At 37.4% G+C, this 23,497-nt stretch overlaps 1 protein-coding gene across 1 annotated transcript in view; it reads right to left on the bottom strand.

Moving 5' to 3' along the window:
• Nucleotides 1–7,455: 7,455 nt before the first annotated feature.
• Nucleotides 7,456–23,497, bottom strand: part of LOC136877404 (DNA-directed RNA polymerase II subunit RPB2) — a 247,864-nt gene continuing 231,822 nt past the window's right edge. The window contains exon 21 of the mRNA XM_067151413.2: nt 7,456–12,197. Within this exon, the coding sequence (XP_067007514.1) occupies nt 12,105–12,197 (93 nt within the window). The 3' untranslated portion in view covers nt 7,456–12,104. The remainder of the gene's footprint in view (nt 12,198–23,497) is intronic.

A 23,497-nucleotide genomic window follows, 5' to 3' on the forward strand; every position in this document is an offset into this window, starting at 1 on the left:
TACATGCCACTTGCTATGTGGGTGAAATTTACATAATACTATGTACACTATGTATGTGCGAACTCTATGTATGTGTATGGGTGAAATTTACATAATACTATGTACATTATATTGCATCTGCGTAGTGTGTACTGATAAGATAGCAGCAACAACATTCAATGATTGCTGCTGCCATCTGGTCTTCATTCTATGAACTGCTTTCCTATGCGCCGTCTAGCTTTCAGATTCTCCTTCCTCCTGCAATCACTTCTTCGCATCAAGTTTTGATGTTACAAAGCCTTCCCCCGACAGTGACAACTCCATTAAATAAGAATATAGAGTTAGATGAAAAATATTTGTACACACAATCATCAATGATCTGCATTTAGAGCTGTTGCTGTTGCTATCAGTTGTTTGCCTAGTCTTTTCTTAAATGATTTCAAAGAACTTGAAAATTTCATTATATTACCGGTAAGTACATAATACAAAATAAATAAGTTAAAAATTGAAATGCAGGAAAAAATAGGTACTTGTGCAATATCATACACACTCATTACAGCACAAAACTTATGTAGTTAATAATAATAATTTATATAACTCAAATTTTTTCGCTACCTTATGGTTTTCCACAGTTCTCTAAAAGTCACAATTCTAATATATATATGAATTAGATGTAAAAATACCTGTGTCCACAATAAGTAGCCTATGTATTAAATATAAATCAAATAAGTTGCTTTACATCGCACCGACAAAGATAGGTCTTATGACGACGATGAGATAGGAAAGTGCTAGAAGTGGAAAGGAAGGGGCCGTGACCTTAATTAAGGTACAGCACCAGCATTTGACTGGTTTGAAAATGGAAAACCATGGAAAACCATCTTAACGGCTGAAGACTGTAGGATTTGAACCCACCATCCCCCGAATGCAAGCTCATAGCTACACGACCCTAAACGCACAGCCAACTAGCTCGGTCGTCTTCGAAAATGCCTTTTTCTATCAGCAGAGGATTTTTTTAAATCGTCCTATTTTGTATACGCTACCCGAGATGTTCAGTAGCCCACTGGTTTTCTGATTAAACATATTTTTATTTAAACTATTGCATCAGTCGGCTCACTTACTCACTGTCCACGTACACCGGTGGTATCAAAATTCGATTATTGACAATAACACCAGCGCGTACATTTTTAGGAAGCGTCTTTCACTTGAGAACAATGTATGACGGCAATTTGGTTCCGTCAGTGAGAATACACAACATTACCGTACACAGTTATTTCTCATTACCACAAGTTCTAATGGCAACGCTTTTCGCACCCTTAACATTCACAGTCCTGTCCACTGGCATTTCAAAGTAGACTGGCGTCTGATCTGCATTGCCAATTTGGAAGAGCAAATATGCATTTTCCTTCCGCAACCGAATTATGTGATGCTGAAACGACAAAAACTTCTCATCGTAGGAACCAGGAAGACACTGTAAAATTGAGGTATGCCTTCGTACACTCAACCCATTTCTTTTATAAAAATTACAAACCCATCCTCGGATTGCCTTAAACCCTTCCTTTGCGATCTCTAATGCCTTTAGCTGACACATTTTGGTTGACACACCATATCCCAATTCCCACCTTTCTGTCACATATTTATAAAGTTTTTTTCAATTTCTGTAAACTGTACACTCAGTCCACAAAAAGCTCTACGATCACCACTACGTGTTAACAACACATTTTTCTTCTTTCTCCAATTGTGAATACACGACTTGACAATATTGTATTTCCTACCAGCGGCACGATTTCCAATACTTTCCGTTTCTCACTCGCAGTAAAAAATCACAAACGCTTTGTGGAATTAATGTTGATACTCTGAGAACATGCGTGATACTGACGCCAAGCGCAGAAGTAGTGTATACTGAGAGCGGAGAGAGCATTCTTCCCAAGCCGCGCCGGCGGTGATGCCCGATTTACGCGCATTCGGAAAGATAATTTTTCAAAAATTTTAAATAAGACCTGCACCCAATTCTGGAAGCGATATTTTCGAAAAAACAGTGCGGATGGTATTCGAGATTATACGATATATTAAACCTCCATCACTTTTGAACAGCTCACTGTAATGTAGACATCTAACCTCCAAAGACCCATGGAGGTTTTCTTGCCTGTTCCCCTATCGGCCTCTTCCCAGGTGGCGGATAGGGGAGCCCTCCGGACTTGTTTGGAGGGTCTGAGAGAAATATAATACCCTCTCGCGGACCAAAAACAGGTACTGCCACAAAACATCTTGAGGCAGTGTGATTGTTACTAGCCCAAGCCAAGGCTTGGAAGTGGAAACCTTGCCCACACACGCTAGAGGTATCCATGTTACCTCCGCATGGGTGATACGGTGGTTCAGGTGAAGTGGGTGCCGGTGAGATTGAGGTGAAATTGAATAGGTGGACCCTTCCTACCCTTTGATAGTGAAAGCTCACTGCGGTATGCTGGAACCAACATATCACTTTGCCCTACGCAGCCTGAACGAGCCGCGGGTTGGGAACAGGACGAACCCAACCTAGGGGAACTCATGGCTGTGAACTCAGTCATGATAATGCCAAGTGGGAACCAAGTGAGTAGGTCTACTGAAGGTGGAACAAACCTGGTTGGGCCTGGGGAGGTCTGCTGGATGGACGGCTGAGGGGCACGGCGCCTGCTACGGAGAGCCTGAGTTGCGGGAGGAAAATATATGATCAAAAATCAGATGTAAGGCTTTTCAGGCGTTTGCTCTATTAACCAGCGTTTCGTCTTAGGTCTGACACTAGACTCATCAGTGGGATGTGTCAGACCCTACCCACTGACGCTGGGGTGTATGCAGGTTAACTTATCAGAAGCCCATTATATAAGGCACAGTCTGATAACTGCAATACGGGAGACAAATCTCCACAATGGAATTAATGCCCGCCTAGCAATTCCGAATGGAAGTTCTAAGTTCCCATGGAGGGAATTACATATTTTTCCACCAACAGAGCGTATCAAAAATCAGATAAAAAAATCACATGTAAGGCTTTTCAGGTATTTGCTCTATTAACCAGCGTTTCATCTTAGGTCTGACACTAGACTCATCAGAGTGGGACGTGTCTGACCCTGTGGATGTGGAAAAATATCACACCACACGGCATGGAGCAGCACGAACTGCAATGCAAGAGGTGAGTATTTACTAGAGTTTATTATTGGAACTGAGTTGACGATACTAAACCTAGGAAACAAGCCTAGATTTATAAATAAAAATCGTAGGGAGGTAATAGACATTACACTAAGCACTATGCATATTGAAAAATTTATTAAAGACTGGAAGGTGCTGGAGGAATCATCACTGAGACCACCAGCGCATCCAATTTGCAATAGATCCGTGACTATGTGGGATTGAGATGTAGAGAGAGACCCAAAAAGAACTAACTGGGACAGATACAGAGAAGTTCTAGGGAAGGCTGTACAAAAAATTTGGACTAACATGAGAGGACAGAAAGAATTGCATGAGGCAGTGGAACTATTAGAAGAGGCCATTGTAGAATCATTCCATGAAAACTGTCCTCTCAAAGAAAAGAAAAACACCAAAAAACTAAGGTGGTGGAACAAACTAGCCAAACTGAAAAAACAGGTTAGGATGTTGTATAGAATATAATCTAAAAATGGTATGTGGGGCGTATATAATACAAAACTCACCGAGGATAACCTAGAGATATGGAAAGCAAAAATAAAATTTTGGAGACTGTTCTGTGAGAAAGTGGAATCACACACTGAAACAGCAAGGATCCAGAAGGTTCTGAAAGCAACCCATATAAATCAAGTGAGGACAATGGAGAAACCAGATGGGTCATTTACTCAGGCGGGGAGGGACACGCTGGAGAAACTAATGGCATGTCACTTTCCTGAGGCTGAGGAGATGACAGAAGAAGAAATGATTGGAACAGAGACCGGAGCTCAAAGAGCAGACTGGAACTGTGCCAACAGAATAAAAAAAACATAACCATGTAAAATGGGCAATCGACACGTTTCATCTTCTAAAGGCTCCGGGGGCATATGAGATACTTCCGATACACCTACAGGAAGGACAGTAGATACTCATCAATGCCCTGACAGACCTTTTCAGAGCTAGTCTAGCTTTAGGGTACGTGCCGAAATCATGGTCTGAAGCTAAAGCAGTATTCATACCTAAGCCTGGAAGGGCAAATTATGCCCAAGCCAAAGCATACAGACCATTATGTTTCACCTCCTTCATGCTGAAAGCAATGGAGAAAATTCTGGATAAAGATATCAGAGGAACGGTGCAAGTGAACTCAACGTTAGATGAAAATCAGTTTGCATATAGACCTGGCAGATCCACTGATGTAGCACTCCACCAGTTGGTTTGTAAACTAGAGGAAAGCCTAGAGTATAAAGAAATTGCACTGGCAGCATTTCTACATATAGAAGGAGCCTTCAGCAATACAACCTATGACTCTATGATCAAAGCATTGGAAAAGAGCAAGGTGAGTAAAACCGTTGTCAAGTGGATTAAATCCGTGTTAGACAAAAGGAAGATAAAAGCAACCCTGTTTGAAGAAACGCTGATGGTTACGGCCTCCCGAGGCTGTGCTCAGGGAGGAGTTCTTTCGCCTCTGCTGTGGAACCTCGTGGTGAACAAAATCATAGCTACGCTCAACGAACAGGGTTTTTATACACAAGGATATGCAGATGATCTAGTGATTGTGGTACGAGGTAAGGTGATGAGTGTTATCCAGGACCTCATGCAGCAGAATGTAAGTCGAGGAAAAGTCAGTAGTAGATTGGGTAGCCTACAGAGAATGGCATGTGTAGCCATAACTGGGGCTATGAGAACTACGCTGACAGAAGCCTTGAATACTTTACTAGACCTCCCATCACTATGCAATTTCATAAAAGGACAGGCAAGAATGAGTTCAAATAGATTGGCACAATCAGAGTGCCGGAATGCACAAAGACCCAATCTAGGACACTGTCAAATTAACAGAGTAATAACAGAGGAAGTTCTACACATGCCTTCTGATCATAAGATACCAAAGTACAACTTTGAAAAACCGTTTGAGCCCCAGTTAATAAAAAAAAGGACTGGGATATCAACAAATGGAATACTGAAAGAGAAGATATAGTGTGGTGGACTGATGGCTCAAAGACTGTGGATGGCACAGGAGGAGAGATCAATGGGAGAAGACCTGAAAGACCAATCCAGATGAGCCCGGGCAAACACACTACAGTCTTTCAAGCTGAAGTGACAGCTATCGCAACATGTCCTGAAGAAAATCTGAAAATGAACTATAGGAATAAAAACATTTTCATTTGTACAGACAGCCAAGCGGTCATTAAGGCACTAGAAGCAGTCCGTATAATATCCAGATTTGTCTGGTATTGCCATTCACTTCTCCTGAAGCTCTCAAAGTACAACATTGTCAAAATAATATGGTTACCAGGGCATGCAGGTAGAGAAGGAAATGAAAAGGCAGATAAATTGGCTAGGAAAGGGGCAGAAACATTTTGTAGGCCCAGAACCTGTATGCAGGACTTCCTATGGACAAGCCCAACACTACATAGGAAAATGGGTACAAAAGAAAGAAATGGAGAACTGGAAAAATACTCCAGGAGGCAGGCTTGCAAAGAAACTGATAAAAGGACAAAACAAGAAGCATACTAAAGAATTGTTTAAACTCAGCACAGAAAATATAAGATGGGTAGTAGGACTGTTGACAGGACACTGCCATCTGAAAAAACACCTACATAGAATTGGAGTAATAAGAGACAACATATATAGGAAATGCTAGGAAGCAGAGGAATCAGCTAAACACACACTTTTCGAATGTGAGGCACTAGGTAGAATCAGACTCTCCTCACTAGGACTACCAGATGAAGAGTGAGAAAAAATTCAAGAAGACCCAATAAGAACAACCTGCAGCTTTGTGAAGGGAGCAGGTATATCTAGGTGGGAATGAAGGAAAAACATTGTAGCAAAAGATCTTAAAGAGGTCGATGCTAATTAGGAACTAATATTTAGAGGCCCCATGAAGAAAAGAAGAAGAACCTCCAAATAATTCATACAAAATAATGAAGCTCTATAAGGGATGAAACTTAGAAATAATAAACAAATCTATCAATTAAACTAGGGTCTCTAAGTTATGACAAAGAAATACCTAGTTACGATTACATGAAGTTATATACCTTGTTTACAGTTAAGTGTCTACTAGTAATGTTATTTCATGTTTAGGTAGTAAGGACTTTCTGCAGTGCAACTACGAATGCACACATTATACTATTACTTATGTAGACAGTTTCCATGGAATTAACCTTAGTCCAGTTAATACAAATTTTTGCCAATTTAATGCCACAGAAATGTTATAGGTCGAAGGGGATTAAAACATGTGAACAGATAATCTCTTAAGGCACAGTGACGTATCTATAAACAATGCACAATTCATATATAAAACTTGATAGCACAAAGGTAACACCTGTAAACCAATCTGCTAGAATAAAAATTCTTATAAAAGAGTAATATTCCTTGAAAGCAGCTTAAAACCTCACAAAAACATCGAAAGATAATTAGCAATTAAGAGTTACGTTGGAATCATTCCAGAGCATAAACTAAGTAGTATTGCTCATTTTCGAAGTTTACGTGGTTTGTATAATGTCTCATGTACTGTGTAATGTCAGAAGTGTGCTTATTCATCTTGAGAGTCTCATGAGACATCTCGTCAGCAAGACATCAAGAAGTTCTCAGGCTTCTCGAGGCATGCAATCTCATTTTCCTTCTGTACATTACAAGTTATACAATGGGGCATTACTCTTCTTCTGACCAAAAATGAGCGAGATCCTTTGTAATGTTCAAAGCACTTGCACTTCTTTTTATTTAAGACAGTGACTGATGGAAAGCTCCCCTGCACTGAACACTTCTTTGGGATCAGCTTGTAATTTCTAAAAACTTTCTACATAATTAGGGTGTATTGCACTGTTGATTATGTTTTGAATGGAATACTCTTGTCTGTTAGCACTCGGCCCCTATTCTCAACCATCGTACACCACCGTCTAAAGAACACAATCAACAGAACATCCCTAACGTAACACATCATACAAAGTTTCAGTGCATAAATCTATCTATGACCATCACTTTTCCGAAAGGCTAAACATGGAAAACCTATCTCTCACAGAAAGGACAAAATTATTTTTAAAAATAATTCCTTCATAATTCTACTGAAATTCAGAAAGTACCACATGGCAATAAGATAATACTCAGTAATGAAGAGGAAGGATCAAAAGTAAGATACAGAAATTACTTTGGTGAAGTATAGTATACTAATGATCCTTCAAAAATTATAAAAAAGCCCAACATCTAGCTGGTGGCTCTTTCAACCTGAACACAATGGAGCTACTGAACTTCAGACTATGATATAATTACTTTCCTATTTAGATACAAAAAGAGCATGATTCTGAACCAGGGCAAAATAAAACCTCTCAGTATTTTATAAATATTTATTTTCATAAGAAGAGTATAAAATTACTCATAAAATACAATTTTCATAGAGATGCAAAATGACAACATCTCATTGGGATTTTATTAACAAAGTGTATGAAAATGGAATGCTGGCCGGAATTTTATGATTTGGTCATTATAACATAATATGCACACTAAAGTTCAGACTTTATCTTTTAATTATTTTCAGAAAAATCTCTCATGTTCTGAATATTCCCTTCAAAAAATAAGGCAGCATCACATTTATGCTCAATTTTGATATGTACAAAAATACAATGTTTGAAGACCATCACTATAATGAAGTGAACAACACTATACAAACATACAGTAGATACTGTTAAACATACACAAACTGTTTCCTCTCCACATACAAATTTATTCAACTACATAGCAGACAAAGTTTTTCTAATCTCAATTGATTCACTAATCTTATTTTAACTTTGAAGTACTTCCCGTTCTGGTTCTCCATGAAAAGACTAAAATAAAAATGGAGCAGGTTTTAACAGATTGGTTCTTTTCTTCTCTTTTCATAAGATGTTCATTTGTCTGCTTCTTGCTTGCACAGATATGTTAATGAATGATTACAGTGTATGTTATTAAAAACGGGTCAAAAAAGGTTTAGCATATTTCCAGTGTCTCCTGGCAATGTTCTTTCATGTTTAGGTATTAAGAACTTTGTTCTTCACCACCAGCATAACTACCGGTATGAATGCACAAATTACAATAGTACTTAGATTAATTCTAGGCAAACTTATATGTGAGCTGCTTATTTGTGTATTATACAGTAAAATGCTTTGTGTTCTCTTTCAATGACAGATCACAGCAAAATCATCATTCTGATACCAAAAGATAGCGATTCTCAAACTGTTCAATGGGCGTTTGCAAAAAAATTTCTGCAATGGTGGCCACTTCGGCATGTCTATATTTTAGTAAGAGTAAACATGCACGATGTGCATATAGTTTGTCTTGGCAATATGGAAATGAATGTATTACAGAACCTTAAATATAACTGTCCTGTCAAAAGTGTACCATATCTATAGGTACTTGTAATTAATTGTTGTTTTGGGATTCTGCATTATTCTTATAACAATTGTATCAATATAACAATGGAGTAATGTCTTTTTCTGATTAGCTCTGAGCTACCTAGTTTAAATTTTAAAAGCTAGTTAATAATACAACAGTATGTTCATGAACCTTGTATTTACCATTCTATAAAGTTCAAGCTGTGATATTATCATCATCTGTGATCATACATTACATGATGATAACTAATGGGTTTCTGATAATGCCACACAACTGATTAACTCTCATCTACATCAGGCAGTACCTATAAATGAATACCTGGAGAGATGTTGGATTCAAAGGATGCACTTGCAATTATAAAAAATGTCATCAGTGAGGAATGGAACACGCTGACTCAAGAAATGTTCAATGTTCTGGTATTAGGCAAGACTTGTTATAGGATTCCGTCACTGGATCAGAAAATCTGTTATTTTTACTAATTAAAAATTCTTTGTGTTGTTATTTAACTGGCAATACTTTTCCTTTTTTATGGTGCACAGAATGTTAACAAAACCTTTCTTTTTCTTTTATACATTACTTAAAGGTTAAAAGTAAATTCTATGTTATCAAGATTCCAGTTTTTTCGTATATGCTAAACTTCTTTTGACCAGAACATAACCCAGCTTGTAACAGATCAGTTTATAGTTTCTACTGCATTTACCATTTACCCTGAAGATTCCTACTTTCTAATATAAAAGACAAATGCTTGTGTTAATGAGAGATGAAATTAAAATTCAAGTAATATCTGAAAGTATTATAAATTAGAAGGCCACATTGTTACATATAAAACAATAACAATTTTACATCCAAGGAAAAATCATTTTAAAATTTACAGAAATATTCTGAATAATATTTCCCTCACAACCAAAAAGTACATAAACTACCATAGCTTTCAAAATTCTTAAGAAGGTATTATGATGGTTTACTAGAATCAGTTGGGGAAAAAAATCCTAAAATACATTCAGGGAAGTATAAATGTACTGAAATTAACTTGTCTGTACGACAGGAAAAAGCACATTGCACATGCCAAGGAATACAGGAATATATCAGCAGCCCAAGAATAGATAAAAATGATGTACATTTTTGCAAGTCTTGACAAGATTGCCACACAAGAAACAAATACATAAATTACGTTACTAGGGTAATCACTGATAAAAAACTGCATCTAGATGTTAATAAATAACTGAAAAGAGAAATTTTCAGTCCACAATGTATTTAAACATTCTTTCTTGATTGTGTACATTCTCTAGAAAAAGTCTACAGTAAAAGTAAGTTACTTTGTAATTCCTTTCTCAGTCCTCACAAATTTATCTTGGCTGTGGTAGTGGTGGTAACAGTTGTTTTAGGTGGGTAAATTTTCTTGGTACGGTATTTAAAGTCCCATGTTAAGAAAGGAAGCAAAGGAAGGTTGTAACACTCCATTATAACTAACAGCATATACCTCAAAAATGAATAGATTTTACCAGCATCAATTCTGTGATAATTTCATTTTTTTTTAAATGATAGTCTTAACATTCATACGTTTATAATGATTCCCTTGCAGGATTATTAGACAATGACATTTTATGTCATTTTCATTTGATTAAGTGTTGATTTTAAATACAGCCACACTGAACAATCCTTAAATATCAAGTTACATGAATCCTGTGACCAACTATAGTTTCATTTTGGAACTCAAATTCACAAGACCATTACTCCACGTGTTAAATGTTTGAATTTTTTAATGTGTATATATGAGTGTTTGTTTTTGTATTGTGTAATTTTAACTTATGGGATTCAACCCCATTTGATTTTAATGATACTGTGTCCTAATAATTTATGGTGAATGGCTGAGGATGGCTGCAATGACCAGGCAAAACTAGTACTATTCGAGGATATAAGCTATGTATTGATTAGGTGTAAGAATAAATTAAAGTTTGTAAAAAAAGTAACTCACATTCATAGTTGTTTTGTGTTGGTACAGTGCACCAATTGGGGATAGATAGGGAACAGGAAAGATAGGAGCCTTACATCAGTCAGTGGAAGTTATATTAGACTGAGATAAAGAATGAGCATCACCATCCATGTTTTACTAGCTGAAGGCCACTGAATATCACATTTACTAACACATAGTTAAATTAAATGTTACAAATAATATGCTCAATATTCTCAAGACTTAGCTCAAAAGGGGTACAGAGTAATCCATATTGTGAAGAAATTGACAGAAGAAGGGATTGGGACATCAGTCTGATTACAGGCCTCCAAATACATTTTTCAAAAAGTGAAGATCTAATGAAGGCAACTCCAAATGCGCTTGTCCTGGCCAATTTTTGGTCAACCAATGTTTAAAATTTCTTGTTTAATTTTTGTCTCGTTTACTTTGTACTTCTGACACGATAAATAAATATACAGAAAGACGGGAATATGAAAAGGATCATAACAGAATAAACACAAAGAAAGGTCAATGTGGGAAGAGAGTAACAGGAAGAGGAGACAAGGACAATCTTAATGTCTTTATGCACGGCTATCTTCATATAAATGGGATGTCTCATCAGTCTCAATTGTACATCCATCTCTTCTCAGCCTCCGACAAGCTTGTTTCTGCTTCCCAGCTTTATCAGAAAGGCAGGCATCAGCACTCGCTTTCTTGATGAAGCTGGGAAACAGGAACAAGTTTGTCAGGGGCTGAGAAGAGATAGGATAAATAACTGGGAATGATGAGGAAGCAGCCCATTTACGTGAAGATGTCAGTGTACGAAGACGTGGAAATTGTCCTTGTCTCCTTGTCATGTTGCTCCCTCTTCCAATGCTAACCGGCCATTGTGTTTATCTTAACATCGGTTCCTATTGATACAACCTTCTACATATATCATGATTTGCCACTTGCTTATTCCTTTCCATAAAGTGAGCAGAGGAAGCCAAGGTATATAATTTAAATGTAAATAATTTGAAAATGTTGTAATAAGTCTTCCTTCCATGAAAAGTCTAAAAGAAAATCCTCGGCACAAGTGGATTGGCATGAAATAAGATGGGAGAAAAAAACAAGAAAATACTGGAATGGAGAGAGTTAGTTGATCTATAGGAGGCTAAACAGAAGAAAAAATGGAACAAAAGTACGTTTAAAAGGGTGAAGTATAAAAATAATTGGGGAACAGTGAAGACTGGAAGAGGCTCGGTGGACTTGCACAAATGCTAAGAGTAAAATATGAAATGGAATTCACTTGAAACACTTTGTTATTTTGCAGCTGTTTTCAAAAGATGATCACAATATTGTCTTGAGAATATGTAATCTTTTTTTATAAACAAAATTAAAATAGGACCATAAGGGAAAATATCATAGAAAAAACTTTTACTGATGCCATTAGCAAAGGCAGTTTCATTAAATGATCATATCAAAACTTCTAGTTCAATCTGTTCTTTCAAGGTAGGCAGCAGCTCTTTGTGTGGCCAAGTAAAATCCATAGATGCTTAATCTTTCATTTTACTGAGAAGATTGAATATCTTGGCAATGTGCAACTGGAATGATCACATCTCACCTGAAATCACAACTTGAACAGAGTTCAATATTGAAAGTCTATATGAGGGGGTCAGTATCAATTAACTACCATCAGTCGAGGAGCAATATTCATCGACATAAGCTCCTGGAAAAGAAGTTTGGCTGCATATGGAAGCCTTACTTGCGAGATCTGAAAAAAAGGAAAGAAAAAAATAAAATAAAACACAAAGTTGTTAAGACATGGGAACATGTTGAAAATACAATAATAAATAAATAAGGACATTACAAAAAATAGCAGATTTACATAATCAAATTATCTTTATATTAAGTTTTTAACTATAACACTGTGCAGTTTGCCTTCAGATATTTTGTTAATTAAAATACTACTGTAGTAAGAGAGAGCATCAGAGAAATCTGTAAACCATTAAATGCACAACTCCAGGTGACAAATGGGAGACCACTTAGGCAAGTGGAAAGGTTTAAAATACCCCCAACAGAATCTGTAGACCAACAAGTAGCCCAACTCATTGGGCTTTATAATCTTGGAACACCCTCTCTACAGGGGTTATAAATATATAAGGGGGCTGAGCTCAGGGTTTTGACTGACATCTTCAAGGGTCTATTCAGAGGAGAAGTGGAACAGAAGAATCACAACACATTTCTAAGTAACATATGTACTCATATTAGTAACAGCCCACATTCCTGCTGGTAGTAGATCTAAACTGCTTGGTGATTGGCTGTGAGATAAATTGGTTGTAAAAACAATCATCATATCCCTATGACAGGCCATTTGAAATGGACAGCCTTGGGCAGTCAGGACCGAGAGGGAGCCCCAAAGGAGAGAGATAGCGACTGAATGGGAAAGAGACAAGAGGGGAATGAGAAGTATGGATGACATTTTGAGACACGGACAGAAGGAATTCAACTATTACAAGTCTGCCTTAAAAAAAAAATACAACAAAATAAAAGTGTCCTTTTTTTCTGCATTCAGGATGGCACTAGACATTTATTTGGTTTTACCAACATAGTGATGTGAGGGAAAATTGTCTGAGAAGAATGAATGTATATACCTCCTTCCAATGCATCACTAGATAAACATGACCTAGTTTCACTTTAATTCAGGTTCAACACACAGAATATGCCTATGCAAAGGTTATCTAGAGCCAAATAGTGTAACTAATGTACATGGCAATGCATGGATACACAGAAATACTTTTTGTTCTGAGGCCTTAAAAATGCACGGAGGACAAATGGAATACTGTTATACCTATATTTCAGAACTGTATTACACTGAGGCATTATCAATTCTCTTCGAAATCTTACTGGGGCCTGCTCAAAATTTACAGACAAGGGCATCAAAAAAATGTTTAATTCAGGCAAAATTTCTTCGATATTTCTAAAGTACTATGGAAATTGTTTCCTTCACAGTAACTACCAGTGTTATAATCAGACAGTCTCTTCAGAATCCTTCAAAATCTTTCTCGTATACATTTTTTGGAACAATGGAACTTACATCTTAAAAGCAAGCGTTCTGTCCCACATAACACTAATCAACATATATTTGCCTTCCAAAGAAACATTTAAATTACACAAATGATTTGTAATGTCAACTGAAAATGGCAAGGTCAACAACCCAGCATGTATGTTCTACATCACCTCAGCCACGATGACACAGAGCCGTGGAGGGTCATCCCTCGGCACCCTCAAATGCTGAGTTGGAATGGCCTGTTCTATAGATTGCTGTCTAAATAATTTTGATCAATGGCTAGGTAGTCCCTAAAAATAACATGGGTATGCAAGGCCAGGAAAATGTGATATTCAGGGGTTATCATTGCATAGCAGAAAGTTTTTTAAAAAAAGTTTAACATCCCATCCCCATACCCCATCTTGCATCAGTCAACTTGCTGGTGAAAATACTTGAGAAGAGATGCATCCATGACTGTACAGTGCAGGAAACATGTTGAAAGAGAGATAAATCATACAACAAAGAATGCAGATCAAAATGGTACTGTAAAATGAGATGATTCTGATCAGTTGGTGTAAATCCGATATCTACGTATTTTTCAAAACTAGGAAATGTGCATGTGACATAACAATAACCCTGCAGCTGTTGCAAATTCTTGACTAATTTGTCTATAGTAATAATATGTTGTAGTGCAAGCTACCAACAATTGTCATTGTCAGCAGATGTGTTTTACATGTGCCACATTCATGAAGTAAGGACATTAGTCAGATAACTTCTGTTGCTGTCAAGTACTTCAACTGTATAGGTGATAAGATAATATTTTTACTCTCGAATGAACATCTTAATTACTAATCTTCATTTGCTTGCCCGTAGTTAATACAGTTTTGACATTATGCATACCTAATTATAACACTGCAATTTTGTAGGATGAATCCCAACATCAGAGTATATAAGAAGGTTCTAGGACCAACCCAAAAATCCAACTACTTTACAACCCTGAATACCTTCTTAATGCTGTGAATCTCGAGACTGATTCTCCTGTGCTGTGATCTGTGTGACGTTCCAGTAACTACAAGTGTAAGCTTGATAGTATATCAGCAGTTATTGCGTGAAGTAACGTTCTCATATTGAAACGTGTGCCGATAAATTTTGTCAAAAGCCCGGAAAAGTATTGGATGTTCAACTATGAATCCCTTGATACCATTAATGAAAGTGAAAACAGAATGTCAGTATCTTAAACTGTTCACGACTTATTTGAGGAGGACATCTTAGCTGAATATTCCTGCATAATTTGTGAGAAACTGTAGATAGGATGCACACCTATGTGGATACTAGAGGCATGCATGATTCGAATGTGAGACAGGGCAAGATACGCCTTGCTGTATGTGCAATCACCATTAAGCATGAGTGGAATATGTAATCTAAAATGCTTGAGTTTGCTCCAATTCTTTCAACACGGTAGTGATGGGCAAATACAGTAGACACAATACGCGACACTTCCAGATTTAGCCTTGTTAAAATGGGAGACAAGTTGCAAGTGGCGCTCCTAGTGGTGTGACCTGAAAATTCGTGCTAAATTCAAATATCAATGGAAATGTATATGCGGAAATGGATAAATAAATTACGTCTAGAAAGAAAGTATTACTAAGATATTAACTTCAAAATTGCTAAAGCAATTCTGGATAAATGGATGAAGAATTATTTAACAGGTTATTATTTACAGACTGAAATTAGACATATAATCAAAATGTGAAATGAACTGCTGTGAAAGGGCTTGATCTTTCATTTATGCATTACTTTTTTAGCTTTAGCATTTCTGCCTGAATGTTCACGGCTAGATTTGTCTTTTTTCTCATTTAAAAGCATTGTATCATCACATTAAAACACTTGTCAACAAAAATATTGGCACATTCCTTACACACATGATTCAATGAATTTACATTTAAGAGCTGGACAATTTTTCTTTTAACTTGAAGCCTACTAACAGAAAGAAAATCTATAAATTTAGCCTCAAAAACATTCAAACTTTCCCTATAAGCAATACTTGCCATAATGCCATTACATTAGGGTAAAGCAAATTTGCATCATCATATTGTTTCAACAAAATATGTACATTTCTTAAATCACCCATATTTTCTTCAGTGCTTAACAACACATTACGGCATTCCAAACAGGGTAACTTGGAAAACAACCAGCCAAACACATATGCATATGTATTTTCCTGAATTAAATCAAACCCACAGATCACACCTACAACAACACATCGGTATTGAAGGTTAACTGCTGCACTATACAATAAAATAACAGAGATGCCAACTATTACAATTCAATCATAATAATTACGAATCACCCACCATAATTACATCTTTATGAATCACACACCACAAATTACGATTTTTTTGTTGATTTTAAAATCTAAGTGTATGAAGTGTTCAAAGGATACACAAGGAATGCCATTACAGCTCGAATTCTCAGAATATTCTTTTCGGATTTCTCAGTAATCATTTAAACCCCTTCGTGTCCCTCGTTTAAGAACGTTTCGAGTTTTCACGCACCGAACGCAGTGTGTGCTTCTAGTACCGAAAAAAGTGGTAACAAATTCAGTTTCAATGTGAATACTGTGTGCATGACTGTTGAAGAAGTATTTATTGTGATTCTGCTTGCCAAATTTACATATATTGCTCTTCTAGGATATATGCTAATCGTATGTTACAAAATGTGAAAGGTTTGAAATAATGAAGCGATTTCTGGTGCAGGAAAATACGTGTAATGACGCTACTGTGACTAGTGACGCTAGTACGGTAATAAACCAAAAATAGTTCAAAAATTTAGGGAGGAATACTCGAATGAATGGCCCTGTTTACTGCATTCCTCAAAACCTCATTTGCACGTGTTTTGTAGTGTGTGTAGCCGCGATTTTTCAGATGCGCATTATGAGGAAGAACAAGACTGAATTCCGTGCTAGTATGAACTCGGAAAACTGTTAAGTGCTGTGTTAGTCCAGAGGATGCACATTATATCAAGAAAAAAAGCATTTCACCAATGTACGTTTACCAAACAGGAACTACAAGCTGCTAAGAGAGCAAGTACAGTACTCAAAAGAAATGATCCTTCAACTTTCACTCAGAAGTGTACTGCAGATCACCTGTTACTTTAGCAAGAATCATACACTCTTTATAGGCCAGTCTTTAAAACTTACATCTGGTGGAATTGTATGTTGTTCATTGATTTTTCAATTATATGTAAGTTAGTAAGATCTCGGGGAAAAAAATTATACGCCCCCACCCGTGCCCTAATGGGTGCATTACGAATTGCCTTTCTTGAAAGTTGGCATCTCTAAAATAAGCTTATTACATTTTAAGCCAGTTAAAATGTGGGTTGCGCAGGTCAGAAGTTTAGGAAGTAATATAAAAACATCCTTGTAACTGGAAGAATATACAGTATATGCAAACACAATATTTACGTACATTTTCTTGTCACGAGGGAAACAGAAGAAAAACCGCGAATCCTTCTGCACTTCATAGTTATTGCAGCCAAACACAGCTCATTTTTCACTCATATTGAGAGGAGATATAAAGGAATGACACACGCTACTATTTACTTATGTCAATGCAAACGCATAAATAACGCCAAAAACTTCACAAACAAATACACGTGCTCTTATGACAGAATCAGTAACTCTCAGGTCACTCCGCTAGATAGAGCTCTAATTGCTGTCCCTCGATATCTCGCAGTGTGTCGCGTATTGCCTCTACTGTATTTGTGATGAGCAACGCTCTCGAGACAGATTCTCCAGTGCTGCAATATGTGCAATGTCACAGTAACTACGAGTGTAAGCTTTGATGATGATGATGATGCTTGTTGTTTAAAGGGGCCTACCATTTAGGTCATTGACCCTTAATAGTACGAAATGAGACGAAATGTAATGACAATTTAAAAGTCCAAAATCGTCCACTGACCAGAATTCAAATGTGAGGACGAAGAATGAATGGATGGATATGAAATTAAAACAATCAGTGGATCCGACCTGTAATGCCCCACATTACCAGAAAGTAGCGTTAAACAATAGTATTACTGACCACGGGACTGCTTCTAAAGCACAATACTGAATCAATGATGCTTGTAATATAAAGGGGTCAAAAATCCAGGTCATCAGCCCCTCATAACGGTACTTATCGTTAGGAAAGTAAAACCATGGTATTTGTCATGTTGCGGTACTAATCAAAAGTAGCGTAGACTCGCGGTATTCCACACATTTTGGTACTACTCACAGATAATGTAATGCACACATGGAACGTAGACCTATGGTGTTCCACACACAAGTGTACTAACCACAGGGACTCGCACTATCCCACGGCGTTCCTCACACAGAACAACACTCAGCTCTGTCTACACGTAGGCCTATGACACGCTGCTCGCCAAACAAGGCAGGGACAATGCTCTCGAGACCTCTTGAAATTTCTCGCAAGAAACAGTGCCTGCGCTAGTCTCGAGAAATCTTAAGATCCTGTCTCAGACTGTCCATCACTACTGTCAAGTCACGTAAGCTAAGCATTAGCAAAGCATCAGAATAATAAGCAGTTCCTTAAACAACCTTAAATGACTAAATGAATAACAGGTACAAACATAAAATAGACGACCAGACAGATCTTACTGAGTGAGGAAAAGTATTTGGTTGAAGTGGGTGTCGCCTTTCAGGAATATATTAGGGATATCGTACAGGTATCTCTTAACCTCTTAACCAGGGAGTTTCCACTGAGAAATGAACATTCGTAGTGGGGAATAAATTTTGACTGAAAACGAGTTAATTCGTCACGCTCATTATCATGATGTGGGTGACGAGTTACCTCATCCCACACATTATGTGCTTCCGGGAATGACGAAGGAACTTGTCCCACCCATTACGCGTGCAGGCTTTCGCGGAAGAAGAGTTATCTAGCTTGTCTGTTTTGACATAAATATGTCTTATGGATGGGGTTCATCTGAAAATTTGCACTACGGAAGTTAGCGTCACAAAAGGTGTGACGGAAATGTAACTCTTATAGACTGTGATGTAAGGTATGGATCGATGGTCATACAGTGTTACTACCTGCGTCTCATGAGAAGTCGAGGCAGCTTGTATGTACGGCATGAGTAACAGATACTGCACTCTAAGCTACAAGCATTCATCATGACAGATGGTGTGAACTCTCTGAAACGATGCATGCTCGGTACTTATAGTAGACTAAATGCGTAACTAAAGCACAATTGCACTACCATTTTGAAGCTTCAGATCAGTACCTCATTTCGCAAGAGTAACCGCAAATGGAACAGGTCTTAAGATAGGCAGATGTGCAGCAGCCATGTTTACCCCTCGTAATCCTTACCCCACAACCACGAAACTTCTCGTCAGACAACCATAGTATCCATGCAGGCTATGTCTTATGGCTGGTTGTCATCTGAAATTAGAAGCCGTTGATGGATGGCCATGACCGTGAGACATATTTAAGATCATTTGATTTTTGCAAAGGGAAAAATGGTTTCTTTTGATTTGAATTCAAACCATATTTCATATTTGCTATGACTTCTTGCAGCTGCTTCAATATTTATTTTACTATCCGATACAAACGTAAAAGGAGCACGAGGATTACCTTAGTTATGCCAGTGCGAAGTGGCTGCATCACTTGCAGGCAAGCTAATATGTTCTCTCTCTTCTTCATTTTCAGAAGCAAGCACACTGTCAGTTTCACCACTTGTGCTAGTCTGGAACCTAATGACATCTATAAAGCTATCATAGAACTACACTCAACAACAATAGGGAGCGAGATAACACGTCCCGCCCAGCAGATAACAATTTTCTAAGGCTCTAAACGAGTTAACTCCTCATTACCCTATTGAGTAACAACTACCGGTAAGTGAATTAACTCGTCATGCCTGGTTAAGAGGTTAAAAGAACAGGACAGACTGAAAAAAGATTCTTCCTGAAGAAAAATACAAAATTAACTGATAGCGTAGGTGAAAATTTAAACATGGCAAGGGGAGCAGTTACCTGAGCAACAGTAAGAACCTTGGATTGCCCTTGAATGGTGTCCGAGTTTTATTGGGGGTGCTCAAATGTCCTGCTTTTGTGATTTCGCTTGGCCAATGTATTTTATGATACATTATTTTGTTTCACAGTTTACTGTGCAAGTATATACGTTAGGAAGCGCTACTTGTACAATTTGCTCAATACTCTTTACCTTTTACTGTCAATGTTTTGCATTACTGGTAGCACTTGTGCAATTTTAAGTTGTATTTTTTATTCTGACTAGGTCAGCTGCTGAGTTTAGATTTTAGATCTACAAAATTACTGTTTCAACATGCCGAAGCAAAGGTGTAGTTTTAACAGCAACATAAAAATTTAGTTTCCTTTCATCACTAGTAGTGGAGAAACTGTAAAATGTATGTTGTGCAAATCAAAATTCTATATTGGACATAGTGGATGGTCTGACATTGTGAATCACCACATGAGTGTTCAAAAGAAAAGTGTAAATAAAAGTATGAGCGACTATTTAACCTCAAAATGCTTTGACTGAAATGGATAGGCAGTTGGCAGCACAAGAAGTATTTTCGCATACCACAGCGCAATGTATAACCATAGTTTTAAGTCAATGTACTACACCCCAACAGCAGTTAGAAAACTGTTCAATCCTAAATTCAGGTGTGGCCATATAAAAATGTAACAATCATTTCTAATAGTAGTGCACCCTATGCAGTTCAGCAGGTTTGAAATGTATTGAAAAGTGCTAGAGTCGCATGGGGCAATAAAAGAGAATGCCCGAATTACAAAATAATCGGAAAACCACTGGCACACTGTCGATTGTTGAGTTGGACATACATTAAAATATTAAATGCTTAAATATAAATTTTTAAATTGTTCCTCCATTATTGATAGGACTGTTAATATAATTTAATATTTTTAAGCCAAAATATAGACTATGTTGATTTTAATGACTAAGAATTTTTTTTTTGCTAGGGGCTTTACGTCGCACCGACACAGATAGGTCTTATGGCGACGATGGGATAGGAAAGGCCTAGGAGTTGGAAGGAAGCGGCCGTGGCCTTAATTAAGGTACAGCCCCAGCATTTGCCTGGTGTGAAAATGGGAAACCACGGAAAACCATCTTCAGGGCTGCCGATAGTGGGATCCAAACCTACTATCTCCCGGATGCAAGCTCACAGCCGCGTGCCTCTACGCGCACGGCCAACTCGCCTGGTAATGACTAAGAATATGGAACATATATGCTAAATTCCAAAATATGGAAAATAAACATAGCATTTTTCAACTCTACACGTCATGATTCATAAAGATAATACAAAATATAATTCATTTTAGTTTTGTGAATAGATTTGTATTTACATAGAAATCGATTCCCTGTTAATGTGCTGCCTATTATAATGGTAATTATTTTATTATTATTATTATTATTATTCTTGGTTCGAATGGACCTACTTGGACCACTTGAGCTTTGATCCTTGCCCAATATATTTTCTACCGGTGTAACTCCTTTCTTTCATCTGTCCAGGGGGTATCTTTCTTCTGGGGTTTTTCCTGAAATCCGTGGACTTTTTTCAGGATATTTCGCACAGATCGTCTATCCTGAAGACCTAATATTCCCCATTCTTGAATGTCCTCCTTAGTTTCTGTCAGCCAAGAGGTACAAATCTTTGTGTTCTAGCAGAAGATGAACAGACTATTAGTTAGTCTTTTGGGAGGTGGTCTTACTATATGGCCATAGAAAGCTACTCTCCTTTCCCTAGCACAATCAGAGAGCCTCTCTGTATGTTAATAGGGCTCGGAATTGTGCTGTCTATGGAATTCCTCATCTTCTTTTAAGAGACCTAAGATCTTTCTTTGTATGCAGTTTGTTACTTAACATTTGAGTTCATTCAAATTAAGCTATAATTTTCATTGTTTTTGAATGAATTCAAATGTTAAGTAACAAACTGCAACATCACATACATGGGGGGGGGGGGGCCTTCAAGTACTGTTCCAAAAGATTTGCAGTAAACGAAAATGACAGAACAAAAAATTACTGGTATGATAGGCAGCCCATAAGATACTAAATAAGAATCCTTGCATAAAAATTGTTTAAAAAGAGGATGACGATAACAACAACAACAACATTAATAAAGGGAGCACTAAAAAAAAAAAAAAAATGCTTAAAAGTAAAATACAGCATGTCATTGACCTAGTCAGGGCAGGAAGGGGCATGGCGTAGCTAAAGGTCAACAGACTGGACTACCCAGTTGGATTCACGCCAATGACAGAGCAACAGTTTTCAAACACATCACATTTTGTACTTGGGTGGAGACAAAAGAGGACTTCATTAAGATAAGTTCCAGATTTCAAGTTCATAAGTATCTAAACAGGAATAAACATAAATGTGCCTGGTAGAAATAATTGGAGAATGGCAATATACACAAGTTGGAGGGGCGTGTTTAGTAAGTATGAAGGAGTAAGTGAGCTTAGTATTGCGTACTAGCTGATGTGCCCATGCTTCGCTACGGAATTCTACACTGTATAAAGAATTCTAGGTTAGGTAGTGTACAGGTTGTGAGCAAAATTCTATTAAAATGCGTAGCTCTTAACGTTGCCCTAGAAACACAACGGGGAAGTCACCAAACATTTTTTCTCATATGAAGACTGGGTTAGGGAATTTTCATTGTAATGATTGGCCCGCTTGCCTACCATCAGTCACAATCGAGTTGGAGAATTTTCAATATAATAGCAGAGACTCGCTGTCCACCTGCCTTTTTACATCATCAGAAAGACTGTCATAGTGGTTTTCCCAATTTAAATTAACATAGGTCATTACAATGACCTCAGTAGGAATGGCACGATTAAAAGCAATGCTTTCATATGAAATACTCGATCAAATGAAAAACCATACATTTTTAACAAACAGTACTACACAGCCGATCTAACAGTCCAAAGTTCCAGAGCTCAGAGAGCCGTGATCCGTGAACACTCTTTGTCTTTATTCGGCGGGAGGAGGGGGTGCAATAGTGGAGAGTCCCAGGGCAAAAGTATGCCCTTTTACTAATTTGTTTCCTAGGAGTACCCGATGAGTCGGAAAATCTCAATTCACTACACTGGCGGCGGAAAAATCTGACTTGGAGGCAAATTTTTCCTCCAAGTCAGAGGAGAAACCCCCTCTTCACTGCTAATTTGGAATAAAATGAATGTAGAATTGAATAAAGTGAAGAGCAAGAAGCTTTTCTTAAGAAACGGCTCTTTTCAGGGTTGAATTTTGAGTTACTTAGTGGATTGTCGTGCTATAATATGGAATAGGCCTGCATTGTAATTCTAGACCAGGTCATACTACTACTACTACTAAGTGAGCCTCTGCCTTAAATGTGCACACTGCTGATTCAAAACAGCGAGTCAGAGTAGAGATCGAATAGCTGGAATACTATGATGAACCAGTGTGTTACATACCAGCAGTATCATAAAATGTATGAACCAGAAGAATGGCATGCTAAAGAAGAAATTTTCCTAACTCCCCAGCCATTTCCTGCCAATATTCAGTCAGGCTGTTATACTCGGTCCACAGCAGTAATTCCATCTATCGGAGTTGTCTGGCAGCATAACAGACAAAGAAAATCACAACAAACAATGGTCAATGTAATGATATTGTTGAACAATATTGTAGGCTTTCACATTTAGTTTTCTTCCGACTTGGTACGGTTGGTATGATAAAACAGAATAAAACATAAATGATCAGAAATTGTATTCTCTATAACTTTTGTTATGTAGTACTTTTAGATAGGACCAATAACCTAGATATTAAAAAATTAAATTTTAGGCACCTTCCCCTAAACTACAGTTTCATCCAGAGTGCATAAAATTGTAGCTTAGACTATTTTCTTATTCCCTGACTCTATTTACTGATTTTCATTAAATTCTCCTAACCCATTTTCTCATGGCTCAGCGCTGATATAGACTTAGCAACAAAAATATAAATTCATGAATATCTGTGTTATCATAGCCAGTACAGTAAAAT

This window comes from Anabrus simplex, chromosome 7 (genome assembly GCF_040414725.1).
Source record: "Anabrus simplex isolate iqAnaSimp1 chromosome 7, ASM4041472v1, whole genome shotgun sequence".
NCBI lineage: Eukaryota > Metazoa > Arthropoda > Insecta > Orthoptera > Tettigoniidae > Anabrus > Anabrus simplex.